Source organism: Mesocricetus auratus, unplaced genomic scaffold (assembly GCF_017639785.1).
Source record: "Mesocricetus auratus isolate SY011 unplaced genomic scaffold, BCM_Maur_2.0 Super-Scaffold_100024, whole genome shotgun sequence".
Taxonomy (NCBI): domain Eukaryota; kingdom Metazoa; phylum Chordata; class Mammalia; order Rodentia; family Cricetidae; genus Mesocricetus; species Mesocricetus auratus.
Window position 1 is genome coordinate 4,736,552 of NW_024429205.1, and position 19,219 is coordinate 4,755,770.

Consider the following 19,219-nt stretch of genomic DNA (forward strand, 5'->3'; position numbering starts at 1 on the left):
ACACAGTACAGTATGCACCCCCAGAATCTGTGGTATCTTCTCTTGGCCTTTACTATTTAGTCTTCCAGATGCCGTCATGAATGTGTATTTAAGAGACTAGCCATTGTAAAGAACAAACAAAGAAAAATAAACCTGATATGGATATCTTCCTTAGCCATGCATAAATACCTGTTTTATTTTTGAAACATTAATTAACAGTATTGACTTCTTGCTCCTTTTTAACCAGTTACTGTCTTAGTCACTGTCTCATGTCTGTGAAAAGACAGCATGACCAAGACAACTCTTACAGAGGAAAGCATCTAACTGGGGGCTGGCTTACAGCTTCCGTGGGCTAGTCCATGATCGTCATGGTGGAAAGCAGACCTACCTAGCGCTGGAGCGGTAGCTGAGAGCTTTACATCTTAATCTGCAGGTGGGGATGATGGGGTGGGAGACACTGGGCATGTTGTGAGCTTTTTAAACCTCAAAGCCCATGCCCAGGGACACGTGTCCTCCAAGAAGGCCACACCTACTCCAAAAAGGCCACATGTCCTAACCCTTCTCATCCTACTCAAGCCCTCCCCTGCTGATTAAGCATTCAAACGTAAGAGCCTATGGCAGCCATTCTCATCCAAACCGCAGCTACTTTGCACAAGAGGATACTTTCTTAGGCCCACACTGAAGACTAAGGCTCGTAGAGGCGTCCTATAGCTAGCTTGCGGAGGAGCTAGCATCTGCCACCAGACTTTAAACTATAATAACCATTGAACCTCCGTCGTAGGTTCTCAGGGAAACGGTAGTGACAAACAGGCCAGCCAGACCTTCGGAAACAATTGCGTATCTTCATGTGTGTATGTTTATAACTTTTTTTTTCCTGATGAGACCAAAGTGCATAAAATTTATTATCCGTTCTTTGGAAAATGCACACATTTCTGAAGCCCCAAAACCATTCCTCAGGTTCTCCCCAGTATAAGCTTCAAGCTATATATTAGTTTTTCTGTAGAAATATATAGCTAGGTATGTGCTGGTGTTGCCTTGTTTGTGTTTTGTTTTTACCTTAATCCAGCAGGTTTGCTCTGTTTGTTTTCTAGGGTGATTGTTTCTTTTTCTTTAGTAACAAGAGATCTGGGGTCCCTGCAGTAGAGAGGTGCTCTGAGGTGCTCCCAGCACAACCCTGCCCTGCATCTGGGTCTCTCTTGATCTCTACTGTGTGACTCTCATAGTGTGTCTCCCACAGTTCTGCTTTCAAGATGGAGGAGGGCGACGCCCCCATCAAGCGCTGCCCCAAGTGCAGGGTGTACATCGAGCGGGATGAGGGCTGTGCACAGATGATGTGTAAAAACTGCAAGCACGCCTTCTGCTGGTACTGCCTGGAGTCTCTGGACGTGAGTACTGCGCCGCCTCACATGGCAGCCATGAGCCCCGAGTCTAGATATGTGGGAGAGGAAGCTGGGGATGCTTGCTCCAGGGAAGCTGGAGGCCACGCTGGTCACAGAGAAGTAGCATCAGGGGATGATTCTTCTGTGTTTATGGTTCCCAGGGGTGAAGCTTGGTCACTAGTGCTGGGTATAGAAGCTTAGGGCAGGCTTTGGTCACTAGTGCTGGGTATAGAAGCATAGGGCAGGCTTCAGGTTCAGCTTTATGTTGAAGAGTGTCCTTGGGGTCTCTGTAAAACACCAGTCATTCTCCACATGTAGCAAGAAGGAAGTCTGGTTCAATGTGACTGCATAGCCGGTGCTGGTTCACCCTTCTATAGTATGACCCTGGACAGTTTGTTTTAGTCATATTTAATCACAGTACAATTTGGGAAAACACTTCCTGGTAAAACACAATCCAGTGTGCACCAGAAGACACAATTACACTGAAGCTTTTCTCCGAGCACATGTGTGCATGTCACTTCTAACAAGGAGATAGGATCTAGAGATGGGCTACATGTGTTATCTTAAGGGCCTGGGGAGAGGCTGGAATGGTCTTGATCACGCAGATAGCTCACATCCTTCTGTTACCAAGAAAAAAAGAGGTGCTTTGGGTGTCTTAAGGTCTGGCTCTTTAGGTCCAATCCTGATGAGCCTGGATGTTATGATAGGGTACCGCAGACTGGGTGATAAACAGTAGACATCCATTTCTCACAGTTCAGGTGCTGGAGAGCTGCACTAAAGCAGAGACCACCTGTCTCCTGGTACTCAGTGGTTCTGATACACATTGAGGTACCCTGAGTGGTTAGAATTCTAAGAGGTAACCAACACGGTGAGCCCAGCAACCTGACAGTCTGGAAGTGACTGACTGTCCTGAGAATGTGAGGAGAGGCCACGTGGAGGGAGACATGGAGCAGACAGTTCTCTGCACCGGGAGAGGATGCCTGTTCACTATAAACATGGGAGAACGTGGGGGTTCAGGGTGGTTGCTGGACTGGTTCTTGAGTAAAGGGAAACCTTGCAAAATGTTTCTCAAAATCTGAACCGAGGGGGCACTGGCCTGGTAGGAGCTGGTCTGGTCTTGTGGGAACTGACAGAGGCAGGTCCAGAGAAAACCCGATCTTCCTCTTCAGTCTCCTGTGTTGGAACAAGCTCCAGAGGCACCATTATACCCAGGAGAACCCTTCTCTGGCTCAACACTGGCCCCAAGACTCCCTCAATGGAACGAGGCTAACAGTTCCCTCTGCCTGCTCTGTGGAAAGGGATGGTGGCCAAGGTTTCAGCACCTCCCCCTCCCTGTCATTCTTGCCTGTGCCCTCATACTGTGTATCTGGGATATAAAACTTACAGAGAGCTGGAGTCCGACATTCACCGTAGACCTTTATCTGCCCTTTCCAGGATGACTTCCTCCTGATACATTATGACAAGGGGCCTTGTCGCAACAAGTTGGGCCACTCCCGGGCATCAGTGATCTGGCATCGGACACAGGTAAGGGGCTGCTCACCTTGAATTTTGACCTCAAGGAAAGGGGTGTGTGTGTGTGTGTGTGTGTGTGTGTGTGTGTGTGTGTGTGTGTGTGTTCTAGAAGTCTTTCTAGTGATGTTGATAGCCTTGGCCCAGTGTTCGAATATGTGCCCAGTGCCCATTTGGTGTCTAGCATCAGACTTGTTGCTTGCATTTTAATTGTGACTTTGGTCATGACCTGCCTGGTGACCATACTGTTACTCTTGGTCCCTGATGAAGAGCTACCTTGAGCTGTCCTGAGAGAGGCAAGCAAGTTGCTAACAGAAAAGGACGAGGGGGAAGTAATGGAACATGTCTGCTGTCTGCGGAGCTTCTAAGTGGCTCCTGGGTCAGCTGACTCAGCAGTGTTGAGTTAAATATTGAGTGGTATTTGTCACCTGTGTGCCAGCCACCTCTCTAAGACATTCTTCTATGGAGCCTGCTTTCTGTTAGGTGCAAAGGATAGAGATGGTGACATGGCAGACTCCCCATGACATACAGAAGCTATGAGTGAGGGGTTGGGCAGGGCTCTTAGATGGCGTGGGTGGGAAAGTTCCTTGTGTTAGTGCTGCTTCTGAGTGTCCAGGAGTAGACCCATGTATGTGCGGGGCAAAGGAGAGGGGACAGGGCAGGTGAGGTGCTTGGGTTGTGGAAGGATGGATCCATGTGGATAGTGAGACAGGGAGTATGGGGTTAGTCTGGGATTTTTAGCAAGGCCGCATCTCCACGGGCTTTGTGGAACCTAGCAGACATGGCTTTTATTTGCAATGAAGTTGGGAACTACGAAGGGGTTAGGAGAGTGGAGTTTGCAATACTCCCTAGTTGCCGTGGAAGGGGCTTCTTTCCCAGGAGTCCTCTGAGGTCACTGTGCCAGTCCATCTGAAGACAGAGATCCACTCTCTGGACACCAGCCTAGAGCTGGGACTGCGTCTAACTGTAACTACACTTCCATGGCACTCTTAGCTCCGGGTTGATGGGGATGGGAGCCCACCAGTATGAGTGTCCATAGCAGGGCCGGGGGGATCTCCTGTAAAGTGTTATTTGGGAACAGGTAGTGCTCCTAGCTGATGCCTCCTCCTCATTGCCTAATGGTAATGGGGTTTGCTTTGGGGTTCTGTGCTTTCCAAACAGCACCATCTATCAGCATCTCTGGCAGGGGTGGGGGTGGGGGATGTCACCCGCAGTTGCACAGTTGTCCTCATGAAAACGAGAGCTTCTGTATGATACACAGCAATTCAGAGACACACAGGTCTTGAGAAAGGGAGCAGAGGATATCAGAAATTAGACCTAGATTGGTCAAGAGCAGTGTGCAGACCAGGGCTCAAGGACAGGGAAGGTCGCCTCAACAGTGACCCGAGTGTGTGAAGTTACAGAAGCAAAGGGCAGACGTGGCTGTCCACGAGGGAGACTGTGTCCATGGAAGGCCTGTGCCCCATACTTTGTGCATTTCCAGCAAGACCAGGCCCTGTGCTAGGTCCCTGCAGCTTTCAGTTTTATCCAAACCCAATGTACCACAGAGTGCCCTTGACTGTGGTGATATCTTTCTTGCACAAATAAAGCTTGTCTGGGGGTCAGGGAATGGAGCTAACCATAGAGGTCTGGAGGTCTGTACAGACAGACAGGAAGTGATGTAGCTGGGCATAAACAGGATATAAGCAGGGACAAACAGGAAATGGCTCTCTTCTCTGCTGAGACGATTAGGAGGTAAGGTGTGCTGTGGCTTGCTCCTTCTCTCTGATCTCTCAGCATTTCCCTCTATATCTGACTCCGGCCTTTGATTATCTAGACCAATTAAGAACTCCTTTTTCAACATGACCCCCCAAAGATCCCTTTATTCTTCTGCTTTGCCTGGCTTGGTGGCTTGCCTACAGCGGCCCTGTTCCCCAGCCAGCCTTCTGATTCTGGATCCAGCCACACCTCCCCCGTTTCCTCTTGGGATAGGCTTCCCGTCTTAGCTCTTCCTCCGCAGACTTGCTAATGACACTGAGAGACCGAGGCTTATCATCTGTCATCAATATCCTCGTGACACGTTTATTGGGTGTTTACAGAGCGCCCAGTAGTCTAGAGTAAGGAAGGGTCTGGGGCCACATCTTTCTTGTGTTTATGAGTTTGGCATAAGACCTCCCCTGCTCTCCTGCGTCTGCACAGCCTCGCTCTTCACTAACACTGAATCTCTGCTTCCGGCCCGTGCTCAGCTCTGCGATCCCGCCTGCACTCTGTGCAGCCCATTTAGACCCTTACATCTGACTTGAAAATGCGACGTCACCTCCCATTCCTCAGGAATCGGCTGTGCCCCCATCATGTTGGTTGCTCTCACGTCTGCCTTCCCCTCTGGATGTTGCATCTGTCTAACTCCTCTTCACACATCACCCCGTCCCCAATGTAAGAGTTTGTTCATCCGTATAACCTCAATGCCCTGGTCCTGTTCCCTGAGCCGAGACCTGCTTCAGAAGTGGTCCTCGGGTAAAGTGAAGCGTGGACCTTAGTGTGGCTTCACGGCGTGGTCCCCATCCTTCATCCTCCAGCTGCTTCCCGGATGTGTAGCATATTCGAGATAGGGTAGCCACCATCTTTGTCCTGGCTCTTCAGGGTCTGTTCCTGGTGAACCAACAAGAGGTGGAAATAATGAGCCTGTGGGTTCCCACCCAGAGGACGACTGAACATCTGGGTGTGGGCACGGTGGTGACATTGCTTGAGCTTCTGATGAAAAGACAGACAAGCTCCAGCGATGGAAGCAGTTGTTATGTGGGGAGCAGAGCCTCGTGACAGATGTGGTGTGAAAGGGGACATGTAGACAGTGGCTGGAGGGGACGTCTGTGCTCTCAAGAGGCCCCCCACACCCCTATGCCTGCCTTTCAGAAACGGGTCCATCACAGAGAAAGCTCCCACTTCCTCTGCCTGATTCACTGAAGTCCTGCCTGCTACTGTCCTTCTAGCTTGCTGCTGCATTGCTGGCCACTTGCTCCTGCATTGCTGGTCACATCTTCCCATTTGCGAAACTTTGAATGAAATCCAGCAACCCTAATGCTGCCTGTTGACAGGCTGGGATCGGGGGTTCTCATAATATTGCAAGGCAGTGTGAAAACTGGAAGCAGGGACACAGCCTGTTGATAATCCAGGCTAGAAGACCATAATAAAGCATAATGAGACAGGGTGGGGGTTGCTGTATAAGACTATGTGTCCTGAAGGCTTCACCTTGCAACAACAACAACAACAACAACAAAACCCACTTTAAAGAAGGAGAAAGCATGGGCAGAGACTCGACGTGATGGGTCAGTGCCACTATGCATTTGGGGGATGTAACGGTAATTGGGTCAGACAGGAGCTGGGAAGAGAGACAGTGGGTGCTGTGGGAAAGGCTCACGCTGACACTGGGAACCTTAAGTTTTAGAGCCCCAGAATAAAATGCTGCAGGGGGTCTAACTTAAAGATCCCCCATATCATAGTTAGCATCACCCCCACCTCTACAAAGCGGGAAGCCTGACAACAGCCTGATGTCCTCTCCTGCCCCTCTCTCCCACTCACATCCCTCTGCCCCAGTCCTGTCTCTGGCACCCAGTATCTCCAAAGCACCCAGCCTGCAGCACATCTTAAGCCTGGGCTTTTGACTTTGATTTGACAACACCCATAGGTAGACACATGCGACAGACACCCTGCTGTGCTGACAGGCATCTGGACGCCCACTGTCTGCTTCTACATCAACTGAAGTCCTGACAGTGGCCCGCCAACCCTGCAAACAGGCCAGGTAGACCTTCCCACTGCCACAGATGGGGCCACTGCTGAGAACTTCATAAGAGATGGGATTCCAGGAATGCATCTCTCTGTGGCTCAGGGTCTTGCTCAACTCAGACCTCCACGGCAGTCACGACTGACCTCAAGTCCAGCATACTGGGACCACAGTGTTTGAGGGTGTTGTCCTTGGTGTGAAATATGCTGGTATTGTGGGTCCCTGCTTCCTTACTCTTCCTTGTTATAAAGTTTGGTAGCATTGTTCTTGCAGATTTGGTGGACTCTGCTCCTTGGAGACATTGCAGCTAGCTTTATATCAGTTTTCTAAGCGTAAAGTACTGCACACTACATTTTACTCACCGTACCTCTGTCAATTCTAACACAACCGCATGCTCTGAATGAAGAAAACTCCCTTATCTTCTCAAGGCTCTGCACAATTTACCTTGTCTTGGTATTACACTCATGTGCACAAACACAGACACACACACACACACACACACACACGCATGCACGCACGCACATATGCACACATCTATTCAGGTTGACAAGGTCTACTGCGGAGATAAACAGGAGTAGAAGGTGGTGGTATCTGGGCTGGCTCTGGTGCTGACTGGGCAGAAAGACATCCTATGAGCTATAAGTTGAGTTTCAGTTGATGGTATATTGGGGTAAGAACCTGAATGATCAGAGGAGTGGCTGAGAAGTAGCTGGTGACCTCCTATCTCTGTTGTTCTTCCATCCAAAAGGATGAAGACCCTCTCTGAGCCCCGCCCTACTACTTCCTGTGTCTATCTGTCCTCATTTCCCCAAGACCTCTATGGTTAAGTTTGGTCAGCTAGTTCTAGCCCCACCCTCTGATTCAAACCAAACTCTATTGTCAGTCTCAGGTGCTACAGAATGCGTTGAAAGCATCACTGAGTGAAATGTTTTTGTGTCACTCACTTTTGTGTCTCTCTTCTCCTTCTGGTGACGTCAGCATCCACCCATAACCAATGGGCAGTGGCTTGGTAGGTCAGCTTACTAAACAGCGTGCAGATCCAGACAGGCAGGTGAGGTGCAGAGATGAGATGGAGCCTCATTGGCGAGAGTGTGAGGGTACACTCATGGGTTTGACTGTACAGGACGGGGCCCCGCAGTCACCTGCTGCTGCTCAGCTGGGGTTATTAGGAGCTCCAGATGACCTTGGGTGACCTCACTCTGCTCTCATGGGCCTCAAATATCAGTGCACAAGTGACTTTTTGAAAATATTTTTAAAACATCATTTGCATACGTGTGTCCGTGTCCGTGTCCGTGTGTGTGTGTGTGTGTGTGTGTGTGTGTGTGTGTGCATCTGAGTGGGAGATAAAAAGACAGCGTCAGATCCCCTAGAGCTGGAATTGCAGGCGTTTGTTTGTGGCCTGCTCAGCACCAATGCAGGGAACGCAGCTCAGGGCCTCTGTAAGGGCAGTGTGCAGTCCTAAGTGCTGATCCTTCTCTCCAGCTCCTACAGTCTTCACGTGACTTTAACATATCGCCTGGCCTGCTTGGTACCATCCCACCACCAATGCTATGCTTATCAAATGAGCATCCAAAGGCTCGACGTCCTCACTGCCTCATTTATCACTGCAGTGTGATGTCTTTTATCAAATGTGATCTTATTTATAAATGTGGGTGTGTCCATGCTTGCATGCACTGTGGCGTATCTGTATGTGTGTGATTCATCTCCAGGAAAAGTTCCAGTGAAGAAATTCTTTCCTTCACGAATGTTCGCTGCTTTATAATGGACCTTAGGGATCCTTTGTTAAAAACAGGCTTGGGGAAGTCTTGTATTTATCATCTTGAGCACTAGGTGGCAGCCTAACTCCACGTTCAGCTTTCAGAACGAAGCCTGGGGTTGAACTAAGTAAGGCTAGGGAAAAAGAGAACTGTGTTCATATGAAACAGCCCCACTACCTGGTGTAAACATCAGCAGGCCTTCATCTGCCAGTTATACCTGGGGGGGGTGGCACACGCTTTTAATCCCAGCACTGGGGAGGCAGAAGCAGGTGGATCTCTGTGAGTTCAAGGACAGCCTGGTCTACAGAGAAAGTTCCAGGACAGCCAGGGCTATACAAAAACCCTGTCTTGAAAAACAAAATAACAATAATAATACATAAGGGTCCATGTTAGGTTTTTAACTCCAAAAAGGCAAGGGTAGTCTAATGTCCCATGTCCCTGTCACTCTTGTTCTTCATTTGAGGGGTCTTGTCCTTGCCCTCTTATACACTAAACCATCTGGACATCTTTGTCACCTCAGCCAGGACACTGTCCTCTAGCCAAGCTAGGCCTCTGTCTCTTGGGTGACCTTTGCCTGGAACTGAACCCGCTTCCTGTGAGGTGTATTAGCCTTTGATGAAATCTTAGTCTTTCCACTAGACTGTGTTCTCCTGGGGCGCCCGGATCTCAGGCGTGTTTGCGTTTGTATTCGCTGGCCATGGCCCTGCTAATAATGATGGTTGCTTAGGAGAAATTGGTAATTGTCTGAATGCACAGAAAAACAGGTGGGGGTGGGGTCGTGAAGGGAGAAGAGAAAGGAAGGGAGGGAGAGCAATGAGAAAGGAATGTTATTGGACGAACCAATGGTTGGGTGGAGAGACAGGAGGAGGGGGGTCCATGGGTGACTGTTTAAGACCTGGTCCGATGAGGGTAGGTGGCGGATGGATCCACACGTGGCCCGGTGGATGGCTGGATGGGTTAGTGGGTGAATGAGCGCATGGATGGTGGGTAGTTGAAGAGATGAATGGGTACCATGGGCAAACTGTATGGTGGGCCTATGGGCGGATAGATAGATACATGATTGGAAGTGTGGGTGCAATGGTGGGTGGTGGTGTGGTTTCAATTTCGGCTGTGGAGCTTGCAGACCAGTCCTCCTCACCTCTCCTCTCTCTTTCCCTTCAAGGTGGTGGGAATCTTTGCTGGATTTGGGCTCCTGCTCTTAGTGGCGTCCCCTTTCTTGCTCCTGGCCACACCCTTTGTCCTTTGCTGCAAATGTAAGTGCAGTAAAGGGGACGATGACCCACTGCCCACCTAAGGACGGCGTGATGCTGGAGCAGACCCCTGCCTCAGGACGCGGGGCTCCCCTACCCCTCAGCAGCCCCTCTCTCACTAAGCATGCTTCTTGCCTTATGTGCCCCAGTGAGCTGCAGAGATTTCAGGGATGACCTCAGCAAGTGGGCAGAGGCCTGCGGGTGTGGCCTCCGGGGTGGGGGAGGCGAGACGCAAGTGGGCGGGGCACATCCCACAGAGTCCTTCTGCGTCTACAGAGCTGGCCTGAGGTGGCATCAGCTGCACCTGAGTCAGTTTTATCTCCCTGGCCATAGACTGGAAATGTTCCATGGGAGCTTACGAGACCCACTCAGACAAGGGGATACCTTGGCTTCAAGATGGCACCACGTTGTCAGGAGAAGTCTTCGAGAATTAGGACTCTCTTCAGCCAGCACCTGATTATCTGACTTGAGAAAAATCTCTGTTTGTGACAACTGTTTTTACTCCTAAAGGCATTTAGTAAAATCCTTTTTAGAAGGCTTTTTTTTCCCCTTTCTGTCAACTGAAAATAGTGAAAATCAACAAGGTGCGTATAAACCATCCTATGCCTTTTTCGAAATGTGCATTTTATGAAGTTGTAGACAAATGACTTTTCTGGCCTGATCGCTTTTTTTCCCAGGAGCTACAGAAAGCCTTATGCACACTTTGTGTTCTTCTTGGAACCTGCTGTAATTACTGTTAGAATGTCGTGAGCTGTGTACTGTTACCCACATGGGACCCCTGTTGCATTTCTTTGAAGATATGGACACATGTAAAGGGTCACCTCGGGCTTTAGATCACTCCCCTCTCCCTGCTTCTCCAGTTCAGCTCACAGAGCCCATTCCTTCTGTCCCCCTTCTCCCAGGCGGTGGCAAATGCCTTTGAGTATCTTCAAACCACATGCTACACTCTGAGATAGTTTTACTCCAAATGACTCTGCTTTGACTCCTTGACCCACCTTTCAGGTAGGCGGAGAGGAGAGTTCGAGTCATCCATCCCTGGGGAACTCTTGGAAGTTGGGTGTTAACTCTCTGAAATCTTTGCATTGTTCGAATGCTTTAGGTAATTTGAAAAATCATGTGGCTCGCAGGACACAGCCCCAACCCTGTAGTTAACCGGTTTGTTCTTGCTAGGGGAAAAAAAACAAAAAGAGAAAGAATGAAAGGAAGGGTGGGAGGGAGGGACCCTGTTTCACTCAATTATGCTGCTGTGGGGGAGTTTGTGAATCGGTCTTTTCCGGGGGCTGTGTGTTTCCATGTCAACAAAGCACAAGATAATAAGACACATGTACTCCACCAATCGACTCTGAAAATGGGAGAGAGTGATTTCCTTTAGAATTGACTTTCCAGCCCAACGAGCTTCCCAGGGGTAGGGTGGAGGTGTAGAGGTTTGCAGGGAGGGAGGTGGTCTGAAGGCTTCCTTAAGCATCCTACACAGGAGTAAAGGAAACCCAGAGTCCTCAGCCATTGTCTTTGTGTGACTCTGCTAGTAGACACTGCCTGCCCAGAAATGACTCCATTTTCTTCATTTTCAGTTGACAGTGAACGAGGTAAGACAACCTCTGGCCTCTCACCATTTGGTATTGATTTTCTTTATTAAGCTAAAGCCGTTTAGAAACTCAGTCCATACCGAAACCATACTCAGAAAGTCCGGGGCCGGGGGCACGTTGAGATTTAAAGTTCACTTGTCAGTGTGACCTCTGAGACCTTCGTTCGAGGTGAAGCCTGACCTTGAGCCTCTGTGGTTGGAAACATGGGGAAACCATGGCTTTCCTGGAAAGGAATAACAACTTTATGGGAGTCACTGGATGAATTTGAGGCCCCCCCAAGCCCACAATTTGTATGTGAAACCATTTGGCCACCACCCTTTAAAATGCCCGTCAGAAGTGGCAGTCAGCCTGGGCAGACTTTCCACCACCATGGTCCCTCCTGCTTGCCTTGATCAGTTCCATTGCTCAGTGGCATTCGTCCTTGTCCTTAGGGTGGGAGTGACAGCCTTCTGGGAGGCTGTGTTCCCAGGCTGCAGCACAGGCTGCCTTATCGAAGCTGGAGACTTTTGAAGGTTCACACACCTCTGTAAACCTCACCTGTTATTCACACCTCAGCCTACAGGGATTGACCTTCCCAAGCACACGACCAACCGGACACAGGCAGGGACCGCATCGATGCTGGGGCCAGCCAGGTGTGGCCAGAGAATCCGTGTCTGCCCCGAGCCTTCGTGTCAAGCACACTTACTTACTCAGTTGGATTTAGTAATAAAAACTAGCTTGTCCCTTCCCTCTATAGAAGCACCAGCAAGATCACACCGGAATATGTAAACTTGCATTGTTCCCCGTGGGAGTCCTTTTAGTAGAGACCACCACACCCCTTTATTATGGGCGTCCAGCTTGAACCGTGTGTGGAATAGTGTAGATGACCCCCAGATGCAGCTGGTCTTGCTGTCAGTCCCGGGGAGCCTGAAGTGCTCTGTGGTCAGTAGTAGCACCGTTTCTATTGCTCAGTGTGGTTTGTCGGAACTGAAAATCAAGTTCCCTGAGACAGGCCGTGTTCCCAATGGAAGGTGGTTCAGTCCTGGGCTTTTGGAAAAGACTCTCAGTGACAGGCTGTGGGGCTGTCTAGTAAGGTTCACTGAGGGCCTGATGTCCTGTGGGTTATCTGAGGCCCATTGTGTGGCTGACCACACCACAGTCTTGCTGAGTGTGCTTATCCTGGGGCTTCATATGCTCACCAGGGTGACACCTTCAGAGGTAAAATCACCATAGGTGTTCGTGGAGGACAGGGAGCCAGCTCCATGTGGGGTCAGAGAGTTGATCCCATGAGTTATGGCCCACCTCACCACCTGGGTACCTGTCTTGAGGAGAACAAATCTTCTCTACAGCCTATTGTCCCATAAAACAGGTGTGAGACCCTGGCCAGGTTCCCCATTAAACACAACCCCCTCCCCCCCACAGGAGGAAGGATCATCAGCCTTGATCATTTGACTTCTAGATGAACTTATCTTTTCCATTGGAGTTAGAAAAGGGAAAGATTACTTTACGAATTAGAAGTGTTTCCCTTGGCCGCCTTTAAAAATTAGGGGATTGGAGAGAATGAGGGAGGGCTTACCTTTTATGCTTTCCAGATTCCCACAGATTAATAAACATACCTGTGAATATGTATATGTAAATCACAATGAAATCAACAAGGGAAACCATTTTGCATGTGTACAATTTCATGAAGGTTTCCTTAAAAAACGAAAAAACAAAAAACCAAAGCTTGTTTCTCCCTTACAATGAACCTAAACCTTATGAAGTTCAATGAGGTAAAGAGATTGTGACTGGCTGTTGCCAAAAAACTCACCCAGGAGGGAAGGGCTTATGTTTAGACATTTGCTGATGCCCCGTGACATTTGCTGGAGACCCCATGGTCTCCAGCCCTCCTGGCTTGTATAATCCTGTCTTCCAAGATCCCAGGGCCCTCTAATTAGGTGTAGCTGTGTGCCATGTGCCTGACTTTTTTTTTATACTTTGCTTACTTTGACTTGGGTGTATTTTAATCTTGTATAAAAAACATGCATGTGTCAGTCATACGCACGTGCACACGTATACATTCTGTATTTGACGAGTGGTGGTAAGACCAAACAAACAAAGCAAAAACAAAACAAAAAAAAAGAGAAAATGCGTTTGTGGTTTTGAAACGTGAGTACACTTTGTACCACTAACACTGTGATGTATAAGAGCTGTGTGAATGCCTTTTCATGTTGTGATTTGTACTTTAGAGTCCTATGGAAACGTTTGGTTTATAATTTCAATACATATTTTAAATGTACTGTGTCTTACGTAGTCTGTCTCCCCTTTCGAAGGGATTCCTTTTTAAAGATATTTTGGCTGGAATACAGGTGAATTTTTGTAAATCCTGCCTGGCTCCATCTTTTGTAGCTGCTTCGTTGACTGTCCGGAAGACTGGATGATGAGTACGGCGGGAGGCGGGAGAGGAAGAGGGGGACGCAAGAAGGGGAGAGGGGGGTTCCTGCATCTGTATTCTGGGACTGTGTTCATCGCCATGACAACATACCTGAACGAGACCACTTAAGACCTTGTTTTGGCTCATGGTTGGAGAGGATGCCAGTCCAGTCCGTTACAGTGGAGGATGGAGGGCAGAGGCCGTGACACGTGAGCATGGGGCTGAGACTCTTGACATCTCTACCAAGTAGGAGGCACGAGAGGAAGCTGCTGGCATTCTTGATTTTCTGCTCCCACACCCTTCGCATTCATCCTCGGGTCTCAGCTTCGTCAGGGTTTCTCAGTGCTGTAATGAAGTTCCCAACCAAAGAAACAGGGCGGGGAAGGACATCTTTTAGCTCACAGTTTGGGAGCATGGCGGCAGGAGTGTGGGGCGGCTAGCTGGTCTCGTGACATCCACGCACGCGCAGTCAGCAAGTGGGGTTGGCGTGGGAAGAGAGGGAGGGGCGAATGCTGAAATGCTGATGCTCTTCTTTTTTTTTTTTTTTTTTTAACGAGACAGGGTTTCTCTGTGTTGTTTTGGAGGCTGTCGGTCCAGCCCGGCCTCGAACTCACAGAGATCCGCCTGCCTCTGCCTCCCGAGTGCTGGGATTAAAGGCGTGCGCCACCACCGCCCGGCACTGATGCTCTTCTTGCTTTCCCCAAAACTTTGGCTCATGCCCCATCTGTGAGATGGCATTGCCCACGTTCCAGGTGATTCCTCCCTTTTCAGTTAAACCCTGATAGAGATATCCTCCTAGATACATCCCAGAGGTCTGTTTCCGTGGTGATTCAATGAAGACTGATGGTCAACACCAGCCTATGAGATCATGTCTCCCGCATGGATCTTTTCCCCTTAGTCTGTGGGAGCGTCTTCATAGACACACTCAAAGGCGTGCTTCCCTAGTGACGGTGGTATTTCTTGATCCACAAGTTGGCAATGGAGATTAACCATTACAGACTCGGTAGTGGGTGGGAAGTCCAGATGCAAGTGTCTTGGGACCTCCTGAGGGCAGTGCAGAAGGCTCATGCGTATCTCTTTGCTTCCTCTTGGGGGCAGTATCTGGCAGCCCTTGGTCTTCTCCAGCACGCACATATGTCACCATATCCTGCCTCCATCTTCGTCTGGTCCCCCACCCCACCCCTGCCTTGCCTGTGGCTGATATTCATGGCCACACTGAGAATCTCAACTTTACCATCAGAGAGACCCTGTTTGCTGCTAAGATCACACGCTCATGGGTCCCTGGCATCCTTTGGTATGTCTTAAGGGAACGTAATTCTGTCTGTAACTGGCAGCACGACACACAGAACCAGCTACTCGCATCAGGAGTTCATTGATTGAACAAGGCTGGTGGACCAGTGAGCTTCTGGGACCGCTTATCTCTGTCCCCGTAACACTAGGCTAGAGACACATGCCCCTGTGTCTAGCCTTTACTTGGGTTCAGGAGGTCTGAACTCAGGTCCTCACACTTGTACAATGGGCACTTATGTACAGAGCCATAACTCCAGGCCCCAGGTAACAAATTCTTAACTACTGTTTACAGTAGATGAGGAACTCCAGGCTAGGCTGGTGGACTCCCTCCCGTGAGAGACTCTGGGGATTTGGCTTGCAGAGTCCACCCAGCACACAGATCCTCCGTGGTAACTCGTCTGGGATCCACAAAAGGACAAAAGCCCAATTGTGCTCCGCTATTTGAGGAGAACCTTTCAGGGCCGAGAAACCGCCATAGCTCAGAGCACAATGCAGTCCTCTCCAGAACGACTAAGCCATTGTCAGTGCACAATGGATGGTAAATAATCACCGAATGTTTTTATTAACGACAAAGGAGCAATCAGAGCCGTAGTGAAACTTGCAGATGAGACTAAACTGGGAGTTATAACAAGTACCAATTAAGAGACAGAGACAATGAAAAGAGACCCCCACCACCCCGCCCCAGAGAGAAAGTTACAACAAAGCAAGTTTCCGTTTTTTGCAAAATAACCACAAATGCACCTGCACATCCCTGCGGAGGATGTGTTCTGCGGGGAAAGCCCAGAGTGCTTAGAGGGAGACGGTCCCAGACACAGCATTTCTAAGATAGGCACAAATCAACAGTGCGATTGATAATGTCAAACGCCGGGGGTCACCCGTGTTCCTCAAGTGAAGAACCAGTACACTGAAGCCACCTCATAGGGGTGCACTTCGGAGGCTATGCCCGACTTTCTTACTGTTGGGTCCTCCTCTGTTTCCTGTGGGTGCACCGTAGGCTTCCTGGATTACCTTGCATCTCCCCGCCTGTGTGTCTGGGATCTTCCCAAATGCTCTTCTGCTTCCCGTATGACCTGCAGCCCATGGGGGAGGGAGGACGAATGAAGTGGGAAGCAGTGTCTGTCCCCTAGGAGAGGGAGGAACAGGAGGGCAGGGTGGGGGCCACATCTCTGGCTCGCCCTAATATGCTGTCTGGCCGCTGTGCTATTGTCCCCCAAATATACAATAACGTTCAATTTTCTCTTCATAGGAATTCAGCTTGGGGTCTGGCAAAGCCTTGCAGAGCTCCCCCACCCTACCCCAAGTTCTCTTGCCATATACCCTCACAGGTGTAAGAAAGAAAAACTCATGAAATGTATAAAAATAGGGTTCCTGCTTTAGGTTTGGTTATGACAAGGAGGGGTGCCTGGAGTGGCCACACTTAGGGCAGCGGGAGCTTGCATCTAAGAGTCCTTAGGTCTTGGGTACACCAAGAACCAGAACCAGCTGTCACCCATTCTCATAGTGACCCGCTTCCTGTCTGTCTCCTAAAGGTTCTAGGACCTCCCAGAGCAGCACCAGTACCTGGGACCAAGTGTTCGAGCACACCAGTGGGGCTCGTTTTGCATTCAAGCCTCAAGGGATAATGAATGTCCAGCCATTAGGGGGAAGACCGAGGGCATCAGCTTTGGATATGTGAGGACAGAGTCACATCTGCACTTGAGTGGGGACTTGGGTGAAACTTTATGATCCCTAATACTCGTGGAGAACTCAGATTCAGTCTGCTGCCCATCCACCGGGTGAGCCTGAGACCTCCACACTTCCACAGTCACTTGGGTTGGATGGAAGGATGGAACTTGAAGAGAATCCCAACATTTTCCCCAGAGAGACATCTGCCCAGGGCCAAGGAGTAAGCAGGAATCTCTGGGTAGACGCAATGGCTTCAGGGAACAGACCCAGCACAGAGAGTGCCTCTTGGAGTGGTGGCTAGGAAGTGGAGATTGAGGAGTTAAATGGTGGTGGGGGGAGGGGGATGAGAGGACAGGAGAGGCTGAAGCGGGAGTTTGAGGCCAGCCTGGGCTAGGCAGTGAGCTCTGAGCCAGCGGGCGCTGCAGAGTAAAACCTTGTTCCCAAAGAGAAAAGAACTGGAAAGACGGAAGTTAAGAAGGAAGAAAAGAAACTTTGCACAGATTGTGTAACTGGAAGTGCTTACAGCCCATTTCCTGCTTTACATTTTTAAATGATTTGTATTTTTATTATACACACATTGGTGTTTTGCCTGTGTGTATGTCCGTGTGGGTATCTGATCCCCTGGAAGGAAGTAGAATTACACACAGGTTGAGCTGCCAGATGGGTGCTAAGAATACAACCCCGGTTCCATGGAAGAGCAGCCAGTGCCCTTAACCACCGAGCTGTCTCTCTGAACCCTACTTCCTGCTATTGAGTGTGTGGTTTTTAAGTCATTGTTTAGTGCTCTGAACATCCCATGGAAGAAATACTGCTATGCCTATGTTTAAGGTCTTCAGTTGATGTCAAAAACTTGCTGACACAAATTTTTGAAGAATTATCCATCATCTGGAAATTTCAGCCAATCAGAATAACATCATGACCTGACCCCCAAAGTATAGCCCCCTCTTTCCTGATTCATCTTGTGTTTCTCTTCTGTTTTCTACCTCTCTCTTTCCCTGGAGCTTTTGAAAGTCTCAATAAAACACCACTATAGTTGGATGGCATTGGCTCTCTGTTTTCCCAGAAAGATGTCTATAATTAAGTACTCCAGAGACAGCTGTCCCTGGTGGATAAGACCCTCCAAGGCTGTCACCACAGCTGGCCCACGCTGGATGTTTGCTTTGTCATCCATAGATAGACTGAGACAGACTAATATCCCAGTGTCCTCTGTGTTCTTCTCCTCTTCATGCAGAATAAACCCAGAGTGAGGAGGAGGGAAAGGCCAGTGAATTTTTCTGGAGCCCTGAATTGCTGTTTCCCATTTGGCTCCAGTGTTGTCCAGACACACAGAGATACGAAGACTTTCTCACATTCTCTTTTTACCTGGAGGAACCCTTGGCTTTCTCCGAGAGACCTAGCAGAGATGCTCTCTGCTATATATCATTTCCCCTACCTGCTTGTCCACCACACCTGCTCAGCCCTCGCCTGCATCTGCTAATCCCTCCTCTTCCTCCTCCTCCTCCTCCCTTTCCCCTCCTCCTCATCCTCCTGCCACAACAGAACTGTGTTGGCACTTTCATGGAGCTGCAATGACTTCCATGTGTGTCCCTTTTCCTTCCCGCACTTGGTTCCCTTGTGAACAGAAGGGTCCCCTTTGGTTTCCATAGCATCTCAGTGAGTGGGGCACAGATGGTTTCTGGAGAGGTAGATGGAACTTGAGGGATCACCTGGAACACAAACCCGTTTCGATGACATCAGTAACTCTACTCTAGTTGCCTTTGACAACCCCCACCCGTGGTCACAGGTGGAAAGACATTGCCGTCTTTTCAGACCTCAGCATCCAAGCCAATGTGGCGCGTGGTGCCTCCACCACGCTCTCCGAGCTCCTTCTTGGCAATGTTATTCTGCCTGGTTTACGCCTCTAAGTTGGTTCGTGGTTGCCAGTGACAGCACGAAACCCTGATGGGAGCTTAGCTTCCCACCAGGCTTCAGTTGAATGTGTATGAATAGCCCCTAGTAACTGCTTCTATTGTTCCTGGAAGGCTCGTATTATGGAGAGAGCAATTAATCATTTTCTGAGGAAGCCTGGGGGAGCCAAGCGCACGGTGAGGTGGTTGATGGCTTTTTCTTCCAAGATGAACAAAATAAAAACCCCAGCCAAGGTTTTCCTGAAGACGGGCTTATCTCCCGCATCGATGGGCAACATTTCCCTGCCAAGGTGGAATTCCATGACCAGATAGCGAGCTTATGAACGCAGCTGAAGGTCGGCGCCCCTGCTGCCAGGATCCGTGGACGCTTGGCACCGCTAGGCACATCTGCCCTGTGGAGCTCATGATTCAGGCCCAGTACTGGGGCCTACGGCTTCCTCCTACATTCCCTCTGCTAAAGGTATCATTGCTCCCCCAAGAATGAAGGACAGTGCTAGAATTTGGGTGGTTGGTAGAAAGGAGTGTGTGTCACTTAATGCAGTGTCTACTGCATGTGTTTGATCTACCTGAAAGGAAGTGCTTAGCAAATATCACTTGTATCTTAAGATGTATGTATTTTAAGCACGTAAATGCACCACATGCATGCCTGCTGCCCCTGGAGGCAAGAAGAAGGTGTTGGATCCCCCTGGAACTGGGGTTACAGGTGGTTGTGAACTACCATGTAGGTAATGAGAACCGAACCTGTGTC

At 49.5% G+C, this 19,219-nt stretch overlaps 1 protein-coding gene across 3 annotated transcripts in view; it reads left to right on the top strand.

Moving 5' to 3' along the window:
- The window catches only part of Rnf144a (ring finger protein 144A), a 104,149-nt gene extending 90,590 nt beyond the window's left edge, over nucleotides 1-13,559 (top strand). For all 3 annotated transcript variants that reach the window (XM_040730785.1, XM_040730784.1, XM_040730783.1), the window contains exons 7-10: nucleotides 1,217-1,364; nucleotides 2,793-2,882; nucleotides 9,544-9,634; nucleotides 9,965-13,559. In XM_040730785.1, the coding sequence (XP_040586719.1) occupies nucleotides 1,217-1,364; nucleotides 2,793-2,882; nucleotides 9,544-9,634; nucleotides 9,965-10,065 (430 nt within the window). In that variant the 3' untranslated portion in view covers nucleotides 10,066-13,559. The remainder of the gene's footprint in view (nucleotides 1-1,216; nucleotides 1,365-2,792; nucleotides 2,883-9,543; nucleotides 9,635-9,964) is intronic.
- Nucleotides 13,560-19,219: the final 5,660 nt, after the last annotated feature.